Raw genomic sequence first — 13,191 nt, forward strand, 5'->3', positions numbered from 1 at the left:
CATAAACATGCCCGAAGTGATTCATTGATAATTTGGAAAGCTGCGAGAACTTTGCTATCGTGATGAATATAACAATAATAATAATAACCAATTTGTATTACCTGTTTTCAGATCTACAATATGATCAATTAGGGAATATTGTTTATGTTGTATTACTAGAATTGAGATCTACATTATGACCAGGTAGAGAAAACTATTTTTCTAATATATGTATTTAAATCTACAATATTAATCCAGGGTATGGATAGTGTCAGCGGCGTCAATCTTCACATCTTTGTTAGTTTTCGTGTTTTGTTTGTGACGTTTCCAGGATGCAATCTTAGTATTGAACTAACTACAGCCTGTTGGTGGTCATTTATTGGTTTGTAGGACCTGCTTGGACAATGGTACAATACTTTAATTAAGACAAATCAGAGAATAATTAAAATGTTATTACCTGTATTTAGATCAACACTATCACCAAGTAGAGAATATTTCACATCTTTATTTTCAATAGCAGCCTCAATAAAATAATCACATGTATCTATATTGAGGAAAGCGTGGAAGGACATATCTAGGAAGTCGACATTAAAACAACAATCTATTTTGGTACAGGTATCTCCCAGATGACAAACCAATCCTTTAGGTAACTTGGGTAATTTTTTGATGGGTTTCGGGCAATCTGAAATATATATTAGAAGTTATTGTGAAATCCGTATAGTATGTTGACGAGTTAAACGTCCATTCGACTCAAGCTAGGTCATTGCAGGACTAACATATGGTTAACTTTTTATTTCAATAATTCGCTTGTATGTAGGGGCCTTTAACAGTGGGAGGTAACCGGAGGATCGGAAAAAAACCTACGAATTTGGACAGGCGATCCTACTCCTTGTCATGTACAAGCGGGGAATTGAAACCACACCACTTTATCAAATGACATACCTTATAATCTAACTCACACACGTTTAATCATTCGGCCACCCAACTACCCTAAAATCCCCGATGATATTAAGATCTGAGGGATAAGTGTGCTGTATAATATAAGTAATTGATATGTACCATTTCTCCAGCCGTCCGTATTAGAAGAATATGGCGGTCGTTTGATATCACATCGTTCTTCCAATAAATATGGTGTTATACCAAATTTATCCAATAAAAACCTGGCGGCTGATGCAGCTAGTTTCTGCCCAGCTTCAGCACCAACCTCCTTCATAAAATCATTTAAGTTGAAATCTGTAACAAGACAAATAAAATCATTTAATCATTCAATAAACAGGTTAAAGGAACTAAACCCTCCAATTCAATAGTTTCCATAACATTCATATTTAAAAACACGAATTAGAATTCAATATTGGTCCAGATACTCTTCTATCAGTCAAATTGGGTAGAAATCTAGAGAGTTATACTCCGATATCAGTCAGATTGGTTAGAAATCTAGAGAGTTAGTACTCATCAGTCAGATTGGGTAGAAATCTAGAGAGTTATACTCCGATATCAGTCAGATTGGGTAGAAATCTAGAGAGTTAGTACTCATCAGTCAGATTGGGTAGAGATCTATAGGGTTGATACTCCTATATCAGTCAGATTGGGTAAACATCTAGAGGGTGTTAATACTCACCGATATTAGTCAGATTGGCAAGAGATCTAGCATCACATGCTGGTATACGTTCTTGTTTCATCAGTTGTAAACCTTCTTCAGGGAAACAGAATGGTGTTCCATCAATAGGAATACACGCTTTCACATTTAGATCTACTATAAAACCTTTAGGGTATTGGGCTATTGTGAAACTACAAGAAAAACATGAATGCATTTCATTACCGATTTGAATAAGGTTCGAATAGAGAGAGAGAGAGAGAGAGAGAGAGAGAGAGAGAGGGAGAGAGAGAGAGAAATGGGTTTAACGTCCACTCGACACAAACTAGGTAATTTCGGGACTAACATATGGTTTAATTTTATTTCAATAATTCGCTTGCGCGTAGGGGTCTTTAGCAGTGGGAGGAAACCGGAGGACCCGGAGAAAACCCACGAGGTTGGACAGGCGACCCTACTCCTTGTCACGTACAACTGGGGATTCGAAACCACGCCAGTTGACTCAATGACAGGCCTTATGGTACAGCGCGAGCGTGCTAACCATTCGGCCACCCAACCCCCAAAGGTTCTAATAAATGAAAATGAAATGAAATGGTGTTTAACGTCCTACTGGTCTTCTCCCACTGGGCTAATGAAGACGGGCATACGCCATACAGTGTGCTATGAGGGAAATTTTGCCTGGACAGGAGTTTTATGGTCCACACCAGTTGACTCAATGACAGACCTTATGATCTAAAGCGCATGCGTTAGACCCCACCCCTCTCTTTCTAGGTTTTATATAAATACTATTGTTTATAATATAATGGTTTAATGTAAGTATAATATAGACATAGGTTTATCTGGAGTAAGACAACTAAACTTACGATATGGTGATTGGAGCTGGATCTCCATTTCCTATAGTTAATGTAGATGGTTTTCCTGTAAAAACACATCAACAAGGGCATAGTTTATTAAAACAAGGCAAAACATCGCTTGATATTTAATATATGGCGGGCTTAATGTTTATAACACACAAACACATAGCTATACAAACTGGATAATATAGAAATGAAATGGATTTTAACGTCCTGCTGTTCAGGTCCGACTGGACTAATGATGAGGGACGTACGCCATACAATGTGGTGTGAGGGGAATTTTGACCGGACACCGGCGCTACGGACTACTCTTATATCGAATTCCAACTGCCAAGGGATCTTTTAGGTGCACGCCAATGTGTACACAGGGCTCAGTTTTTCGTCACATCCGAACCACTATCCCCTGTCCCTTGCCAGATTCGCTGTCCTGCACCACAGACAACAGGAGACAACGCAGTGATCGAACACAGGACGTCGTCTTATTCTGAGTCACTATTGACAACAAAAATCATCAGTCAACTTGACCTGCTATTTTATTCATGCCAAGGTAGATGTGGACCCGCCAACTTTTCTCGCGACAACGAATTTTAAATCTGTGTTTCAAATCGACACTTTTTATATACAAGAACGTTTTTATGCCTTTTTCGTATATGATTAATTTTAATTAAATCTACCTGTCCATAATATCATATATAATGTATTGGATGATAAAATCACCTTCACGAACTAATTATTCATGAGTATATTGTACATAGTGAATTTTATATCTTATTAATTGTACAGTACCATTGAATGTATATATTGCAGTACTGAGCACTACAATAAATGTAATAAAATAAAACTTCAACTTACCCCAGTCATATGTCAACAGAGTTTCTGTGTGCTGGAACTGTCCAAATCCAACTTTTAGAACGAAGTTACAAGGATCGAATTCCAGGAATACTGGAACACTCTTGTGTATAGGTTCATCAACAAATGGTATTTTAAACTCGAAATCCACACAACAATGCAAACCGAAACAATTATCTGGCATTCCACATGTTACTTTATCTTTTATATTAGCTGGTAAATATTTCTCTACGTCAATATTCCACGGACAATCTGTCAACATATAATAATCGGTTATTAGTAAGTTCAGGGGGACTACACCACACACAATAACACAATACAAACCCACGGACACCACACACAGACATCACAAACAACAAACGTATATATCAGACCACGTGAATGGATCTGGATGTAGACTTAATTAACCAATTAGATATAAGTCTCAAATTAACTTAGATGTACCCGCATGGAAACTGAAATTAAAGTAGTCACTACCCGAATCTCTGAAACCTTCCCCATCACTAACAACATTTAAATCACATTTAAAAATCATTCTGTTTGAATTTTCTTACAGATAAACCTATTTTGGTTAGCACTTTGAGCAGATATTTTGTTCGAGAGTGCAATATAAGAATCATTATATGATATGTATTATTATTAACAAACAACATACCTGTAGGAGACGGAGCAACTGTACAGGTACCATCCGTAAATATTTTCTATAATCAAAACGTAAAATTGTAATTAATTGGACAAGGGCATGTGATTCAAATAATCTATTAACAAATATTATAAACTAATTGTTTCAATGGCATTTAGTAATTGTACTTAAAATACAGATGTGACGTCATTATTTCCAGTAACGTACGGGCAACCTGCCAATCGTACATTATCTATACTAGATGAAATATTGGACTCGAGCTAAAGATATTGTGTAATATATTGAAACAACACTCGGCTGACGCCTCGTGCAGTATCAATATATTACTTAATGTCTCGCTTTCGACCATTAAACCATACTGAATATACAGGTGATAATTCTATGTCTCGCTTTCGACCATTAAACCATACTGAATATACAGGTGATAATTTTATGGAATACAATTACTGCTTATAACTGAGCTATGTTACATTTTATATTTTATCCTTGCTTGATAGTGACTAGAGGAGCCTACTCGTTCAGTAATTGTCTTCTGTATAATTGTTACCTGAGAAGAGATGATATAAATAGTAATGGGTCCATCTATATATACTAGATAACTTACATTTAATCCAAGTTTCTGGAAAATGACGTCTACGGCAGCTTGTGAAAGTTTCCCTCCAAGTGCCTTAGCAAATTCCTTGATTGAACCACCACCTACAAGCAACAAATTATTATTGTCAATAATACGATATCTTTATTCGTCCCTAATTTTACACTTTCAACGAAAAATACATACATGATATTTATAAGCGTTTATTAGTTATTTACAGTTACATCTACACCATGCTTGTGAAATACGTAAATAATTTCGCCTATATCAGGATCTTGATTGAGGTCGCTAAATAACAGAACATTCCACATTACTGCACAGACTGGTCTAATGGAGACGGTCATACGGCCATACGTCATACATACTGGGCTAATGGAGACGGTCATACGGCCATACGTCATACATACTGGTCTAATGGAGACGGGCATACGTCATACAGACTGGTCTAATGGAGACGGTCATACGGCCATACGTCATACAGACTCTTTTACAACTAGACATTGTACTTGTCAGCCCCATTCTTCCTGAGCCACCCTGCACTACCGACAAGACGACAAACCGCACCAGAAAGTCTCGAGGAACTTGATCTGCCAACACCGGTGGCGAAAACTAGACAGTGCCTCACCCACTGACCAACTGTGACTGTAACTTGATCAAGATATACATAAATCACCTGTTTATCTTACCTGGGAGTGTGAAATTCTCATTACATATAGGTATAGGTATTCTCATATCTTCGATCATCTGACTATCTATTGATGTTTCATCATCAGTTAATGTAATCTTTAAACCAAAATCAACAATAAAAACTTTCTCATCACTGTTTTTATCGATAGTAAACCTGAATTTATAGTTAAACAGAATATAAACATTTGTCATAGTCTTAATTTGGATAAGCCAACTTGTAGACGTGGTATAATTAAACCTTTAGATATGTTTATTTGGTTAAGCTGGCTTCTGGTCGTGGTATAACAACATTTAGTTATATCAACTGATTGGGACGACTCTTATTTTTCAGAACGTATGTGTTTAAAAATACATAGTAAAGGTCATTCATTACACATGAGTAAACTCTCTTTAAGTGGACCAAATCATAACTTACCTCAATGTAATCGCATCACCTATTGGGATTTCTTCAGGAGTACCTAAATTGTTAAAAAAAATAAAATAAACTAAATGAAAACCTATTATATACAATGATAAAACGATTCCGCGCATGAACATTTGGTCTTTGCTGTGGAGGGAAACTGGCGTACCCGGGGTAAACCCACGAGGTTAAAAAGGCGTCCCTATCTCCAAGTCGCATACGCTCACATCAGGGACCGAACTCGACACTCTAGTCCACGAGGACACCCCAAACCCAAACCAATGGTGAAGTACAAGGGTACGGAAGTCATAAGGATTTATAACGGAGAGTAATTATACGGATAAGTAAGAATGAAAAAATAAATCACTCACCCCATTCATATCCAATCAGTACAATAGAATGTTTATATTTCTCGAAGCCCACGTGTAACATAAAATTACACGAATCCAGTTCAACATAAGCGTTGAAGGCTTTGGTAAAGTTGAATAATTTCGTTCTTATTTTAACATCGACACAGGCCTGTAGATGCATACAATTATCTGAGATTTGTAAATAGATTAATTTCTTCAACTTCTCGTTTTTTATTGTTGGTAGAGTCAAGGTTTTATCGAAGATTTTACACGCTATAAAAAAATTAAAAAACAACATTTAAAATAAATTAAAAATGTATAACTTAATGACATTTCTGCTAAGAGAATCCGGATGACAGAATTAGAAAAACAATCGACAAAAATATTTAAATCAAAATATAAAATACAAAACCAATTTCATTTTCAGTTGTTCGGCGACGTAATAAATGAATAGACACTTGAACCACACAGAAGGGGTTTAGTTTTAAATTTCAAATCGTATAAAATAGGCACCAGCTTTTTGTTTTTAGATTAGTATTTTCCTCGAAGAAATAAGAACAAATTAAACAGGTGTTACTAAAGAACAGAAAACCATATATGTATGGCCTTAACGTGGAATTACTGGCTACAATACACAATTTGATTGTAGTTATTACACAAGAATTTCAACTGCTATTGCATGATTTAAACATATTCAAATCTTACTTTTCTCAGCCTGGATAAGCCTGTCGATTAACTGTTGAGAAGTTCCGGTTGTTATCAAACCTCGATCACCAAGTCGATTCTTCAATATTGCATTGGTCAAAATTTCGGGTCGTTGGCAAGGTGGTGTCTCTTCTAACAGATCCTATTGTTTGAATAATAATTAATGATAAAAAAAGTGTCATAACTTGGAGAAAATAATTTATTCATTTTTAAATCTTTGGAATTCTTACTTATCTAATTTAGAAGATCAGAATTAGATCGTCTTTATTGAATAAAAAACCCTTTCGGGTACAAAATAGTCGAATCTAATGGATACGACAGACATTAACAGATTAAAGGATAATGTTGAGTTATTTGGTATCCCTCTCGTGCATTCCCTTTTTTGCGTCATTTCCTGATTATTTAAATCATTGTTACGAATCAACCGTAGCAAAGACCTCTGCATTAAATTATATTTGGAATGTGTGTAACCAGTTCCAACACATAATGTATTATTGGTGGACACCAATCTTGTCCTTTAACCAGGTCTATCACATATATAATATGGGTAGACAACAACGTTGTCCTTTAACCAGCTTTACCACAAATGTAATATGGGTGGAAACCAACGTTGTCCTTTAAAACCGATTAACGTTGGATTGATATAATTCTGATGACATTTGGACAACATTTAAATATGGATGAATTATGACGTAAGTATTCACGTTGTAAGCAATAATACGGGCGAACTTCACTGAAGTAAAAGTATATAAAATTACCTCAGGTATACCAAGTTGTTTCAATGCTTCCTTTAATCCGTATTCCACGGATTCTTCGGCTAATTTCTTAGCCGATTCTTTTAACCTTTTCTTGATAGCATCCCGACTGTAATACTCTTTCCAGTTGACTGAAATATTGTCATAAATAATATACTAATATTTGTCACTGTTTGTTGGTCTGTTCACGGTGGGTGGGTAAACTAGGACTGTCCGGAAGCTGAAATTTAGTGTATAGGGGTGGCTCTGACCGGGGAATAACAAGCCTGGTGGCGATGGTCTATCACTTCCGGTTTCGGGGTAATGACCACTGGGTTTTGGGACCCGGGCGAATTTCGACCCCGGGCTAAGACGGGCATCCTTCTAGTATTTAAGAAAATCAGATATTTTGTCATTTTAAACAACCGGTTTATTGTCATATAACAAACGATATATTTTCATATATTGAACACATCCGGTACATTGTCATATACTGAACAAACCCGGTACATTGTCATACTGAACAAATCCCGTACATTTTCATATACTGAACACATCTGGTACATTTAAGAAAATCAGATATTTTGTCATTTTAAACAACCGGTTTATTGTCATATAACAAACGATATATTTTCATATATTGAACACATCCGGTACATTGTCATATACTGAACAAACCTGGTACATTGTCATATACTGAACAAATCCCGTACATTGTCATATATATTGATGAGAGCCGCGGTGATTCAATGAGTCAGGCTCACCAATTATCAGGAGGTCAAGGGTTCGATCCCGGTGTTGGTCTAAAAAGATCCCTGGATTTTCCACTATGGTTTGCCCTTAAAATGAGAAGTGTTATCAGATGTTATTGTGCTTACCTTCTGGCCAGGTTAGCGAACCATCAGGGTTACAGATTGGTAATGGTAAGATTGATTCATCTAATAACATTAAGAATGGCATACAGTTACTGTTATCTTCCTGGGAACAGAAACCAACACCAACTGTTCCTAAAGCTACTGTATCGGTTTTCTCAACTTTTACCCTGTAAAAAATACACGACATGTCAACTATATCTCACCTTGATCCCTTGGCAGCTTAATTCTATTTAAGAGGACGCGACAAACAATAACTTGGCTTGCACGTTAAAGATCCCTTGGCAGTTGGAATTGGATATAAGAGTGGACCATAGCGCCACTATCCGGGCAAAGTTTTGCTCACAGCACACTGTATTGTGTATGCCCGTCTTCATTAGTCAAGCGAGAGCAGAACATCACGATGTTAAACCACATTTTATATTTCAATCTTATTCAAATTAGGTGACATTATTGTTATTCTTCTCTGGGGTTAAACGTTCGCTATTTTCGTGGATTCGTGGATAAATATGTGAGAAATTTTATATTTGAGCGAAAAATGCAATTGATGGATCGTCACTTTAATGTGGTACCCAATACAAGATGTTAGGAATATCGCTTGACTTACCTGATAACTAATTCCATTCCACCGAGTAAATCGATTTTAACACCTGGTTTTACTTCTAAATCAAAACCTGATATAAAAGATAAAAAATATAACGTTTTAGATTAACACTATACATCAATATATTTTTCTGAAAGGAATGTTTGTTTTGTTTTCTGAAGTTATGAATGTTTAAAATGCAAATTAAATTTTATTATTTGAAATAAAGCAAAAAATAATGAGTACCTCCATATATATCACCAAAACCGCCGAACTTTTTCTCAAACTTGTCTTTGATTCCCAGAACAAATTCCAGATTACAAGGATCGAATCTAGCATAGAGTTTATAGGTTTTCAGGAACATGAAGACTTTAAGGTGAACGCAACACTCCAGACCTAAACAATGCTGATCAAACGTACAGTACATGTTTTTAGGCAACCTCATGGTCATACCCGGACATTCTGAAATGGTAAAAACATAAATATATAAATTAATTTTCACAATTAATTACATCCAGGACAACACGAAAGAGTAAAAAAATAATTACAAATACGGATTTGTAGATGTTTTTCCACATTTAACAATGTCCGTGTCCGTCTCTTGAGACAGATTATGGGGTGACCAATGTTATCATTAAGCGGTGTTTTTTCTGGACTTATCGTTTTGCTTTTTCTTAAATCCCTCACGTCTAAAATTAACGCCTGTTCAATGCCTTTGTTTATTGGACTGCTTGGCTAATTCTGGTTCTGTTTTTCATTTTCTGGGTGAACCTTTCTTTTCTATTATAAAATTACCACTATTTTTCATGGAATTTAACATTGAATGTAATTCGCGTATTAATATCACTAAATAACGTACCTAGTAATAAACCAGGAAATATTTCAATGAATTATCAAATTGTGATAAGAGCATATCTTGTTAAAGAATATTTCTTCCAGGGAGCCAAGAGTTAAATTGTGACCCCATGACCACGCCTTTGATTTATTCATAAAATTGACATCGAGATAGAAAGTGTTACTAATTTGAAAAGCATTTGAAAAACATTCTGGCATTATGGATTAGAATCGGTTCAACCAATAACTTTTCTGTCACCAGTTTCTATTTAGAGAGAGATGGGGTTTAACGTCTACTCGACACAAACTAGGTCATATCGGGAGTCACATATGGTTTAATTTTATTTCAACAATTCGCTTGCGAGTAGGGGTCTTTAGCAGCGGGAGGAAACCGGAGTTTCTATTCAACTTTTTCTGTACCAAATAGGTAAAGCTAATATGTACACATGATGGCGATAAACCAGTTACACATGTAATGTAAAGTCATTTGTGATGTATTAACTTTTTGGGGAAAGCAATGATATCACATGGTACTTGACGCCATAACCATCATGTTACTGGCGATAAAGTAGTTACTTACTGCTGCCATGATTGGTTAAAGTATTTATCATAGTTTGACGAGATCCTTCAGCGACTTTTCCTCGTTCTGTTAATTCTGCTCTTAGTTGATCATCGGTCATCTGGTAGGGATTAAAACATGGCTTGTTATCAATGATTTCCTGAAATAAATAGTATTACAATAAACAAACTCATCTGATAGAGGTTAAAACATGGCTTGTTATCAATGATTTCCTGAAATAAACAGTATTACCATAAACAAGCTCATCCGTAGCTTTATGATGGGTTGGGTAGTCTAGGGGCTTAACGCTTTAATAATAACAACCACCCCACCTTTATCTTAACAATATCAACCATTTGACGGGTCCCTACCTTTATTTTAAGGATAACTTCGGCCATGTGTCCTTTGCTCTCATCCAATCCTAATATATCCAACAAATCCAAGATGGCGCCAACTTTCAATTTTCGAAGCGAAAATTTCTGTAAAAATGCAGTTGGCTTTTTGAAGAAGTTTTTCAGTCCTAAAAAAAATAATTTACTTAATTTAGCTAAATATATGTTTATTAAAAACTGATATAAGATTATGTTGAAAATAACAATCAAGTACATTGCTGATGACAAGCACAGTGACTCATAAAATTACGGAAAGTGTGATGAATAGTTTGCTTCTCATTAGATAGAAACTTTACGAATATACGTTTATATCCCTTGAAATAGTTTGTTCTGTGTGACGAGTTGTGTAATATTGAACATTATTCTGGCGGAAGTGTTATTGCTGTTATAGTAAGGAATCGACGAACATAATTGTTTATTGTAACTGAAGAGCCCAGGGGAAGAACAATCTAAGTCACTTTTTCCATGAACCTCAGTTAATACCTCCATCCGGTAGCAAATTGTATACGGATTCTGTGGAACAATCAATTCAGATAAACACGATCGGAGTCACATCGAACCAGGGCTTATTTGAAATGTTCTCCTGGTCGAGGACGATCTAAATCCACAGCGTCCGGGAATCGGGAAGCATTCTCGTTCATCAGGTTTCAAAGTTTGTTTTGAGTTTTATGTGACAAAGATCGTTCTCCCCCTGGGCTCTTCAGCTATTATCATTAGTTGACATGTTGAATCTAAAATAAAATTGTCCATTTTATTGGATTTGATATTTCTATGTGTTTTAATAATGGGGCCACAACAGTTCCCTGGCCCACTACATCAGGAAGTCCGGGTTCGATCACGGTTTTGGTCCGACGAAAGCTTTTCAGTGGAGCATGATAGAGTGCCTTCAAGGAAAAGAGCAACACAAACTAGGTTATTTTGGGACTAATATATGTTTCAATTTTTGTTTCAATAATTCGAATAAAATCCACGAGGTTGGACAAGGCTCGGCTTGGATGTAATAAAATCCCTGGCAGTTGGAATGTGGGGAACGGTAGGCGGAAATTTCCCACATACTAAACTACACGGCGTGTGTTCGTCTTCATTAATCCAATTGTTGTAGAATATTAAGACCTTAAATCCCATTTCACTCCTTTTATAGACACCATCGTGGACAAGTATACGGCCATTGATAAAGCCATCGGTTACTCATAAATATCAACTCACCAGAATCTTTAGTGTTTTTTGTTTTTTCTTCAACTTTGTTGCTGTTCTTCTCAACCTTACTTAACATAGAATCATCGCCAACTGGAAAACAAAACAACCTTACTTAACATAGAATCATCACCAACTGGAAAACAAAACAACCTTACTTAACATAGAATCATCGCCAACTGGAAAACAAAACAAAAACTTTACTTAACATAGAATCATCACCAACTGGAAAACAAAACAACCTTACTTAACATAGAATCATCACCAACTGGAAAACAAAACAACCTTACTTAACATAGAATCATCACCAACTGGAAAACAAAACAACCTTACTTAACATAGAATCATCACCAACTGGAAAACAAAACAAAAACTTTACTTAACATAGAATCATCACCAACTGGAAAACAAAACAAAAACTTTACTTAACATAGAATCATCACCAACTGGAAAACAAAACAAAAACTTTACTTAACATAGAATCATCACCAACTGGAAAACAAAACAAAAGCTATACATCAGTTTACAGTAAACCTAATTACTGAGAATACCGTCTTCCCTTTTTCCTGAAATGTGTGAACAAGTTTAATAATAAAATAACTATAATATGTATAACAATATGTAATTTGAAAAAAAATCCCAACAACTTACATAATCCTTCATCTAGTACTTTAGCTGGATCATCTTGATCATCCAGGTTGATAGGTTTTTCTATATTATCTCCTGTTCTCGCTGGTTCCTCGGTTGTATTGTCTTTACCTCCAAGACCAATTAGAACACCTTCTGATACCACATCAAACTATACAAAATGTATACAATATATACAATAATACACAGTGTTATACTACAATACACATACAATATATACACAATAATACACAGGGCTATACTATACAATATACAGACAGTGTTATACTATACACACTGGTAGGGGGTGGGTGGCCGAATGATTAAACGTGTGCACATTTGATCGTAAGATCTGTCATTGAGTCAGGTGACGATTCTACGGTTGTACGTGACAAGGAATAGGTTCGCCTATCCAGTCTCGCGAGTTTCCTCTCCACTGTTAATTATGAAATAACCTACCTTTTAGTTTCAGATGTTGTACATTAAAAACAACTCTCATTTATTTAAACAAGCTTATAATTAACTCTGATGTAACAAGCTAACTCTGATGTAACAAGGTCTTACCTTCCACACTAGTTTGTAGTCATCACATTCTTGTTCCCATTTCGGTAAAGCTGGAATCCTGGGAGGAACGTATCTGGTAGGGTCGATAACTCCACCGTCGTTCTTCTGCATAGCGAAATGTATGTGATCTTCAGCTCCACAGATGGACGATGTCACTTCACCAATTTTTTGTCCGGCAGTTA

General features: G+C 35.8%; 2 protein-coding genes across 2 annotated transcripts; both read right to left on the minus strand.

Moving 5' to 3' along the window:
• Positions 1–264: 264 nt before the first annotated feature.
• On the minus strand, positions 265–5,336 carry LOC130013542 (uncharacterized). The gene is made up of 8 exons (XM_056102168.1): positions 5,195–5,336; positions 4,521–4,612; positions 3,929–3,974; positions 3,277–3,525; positions 2,434–2,488; positions 1,598–1,767; positions 1,039–1,212; positions 265–661 (listed from the first exon to the last, which is right to left on the minus strand). Exons 1-8 carry the CDS (start codon positions 5,250–5,252, stop codon positions 411–413), a joined length of 1,095 nt encoding a protein of 364 aa, XP_055958143.1. The 5' UTR covers positions 5,253–5,336; the 3' UTR covers positions 265–410.
• Positions 5,337–5,958: 622 nt separating this feature from the next.
• Positions 5,959–13,173, minus strand: LOC130013595 (uncharacterized). Its single transcript, XM_056102357.1, has 11 exons — positions 13,010–13,173; positions 12,470–12,617; positions 11,831–11,911; positions 10,604–10,752; positions 10,254–10,392; positions 9,086–9,301; positions 8,864–8,930; positions 8,263–8,426; positions 7,409–7,536; positions 6,651–6,792; positions 5,959–6,218 (listed from the first exon to the last, which is right to left on the minus strand). Exons 1-11 carry the CDS (start codon positions 13,118–13,120, stop codon positions 5,959–5,961), a joined length of 1,605 nt encoding a protein of 534 aa, XP_055958332.1. The 5' UTR covers positions 13,121–13,173.
• Positions 13,174–13,191: the final 18 nt, after the last annotated feature.

This window comes from Patella vulgata, chromosome 7 (genome assembly GCF_932274485.2).
Source record: "Patella vulgata chromosome 7, xgPatVulg1.2, whole genome shotgun sequence".
Taxonomy (NCBI): domain Eukaryota; kingdom Metazoa; phylum Mollusca; class Gastropoda; family Patellidae; genus Patella; species Patella vulgata.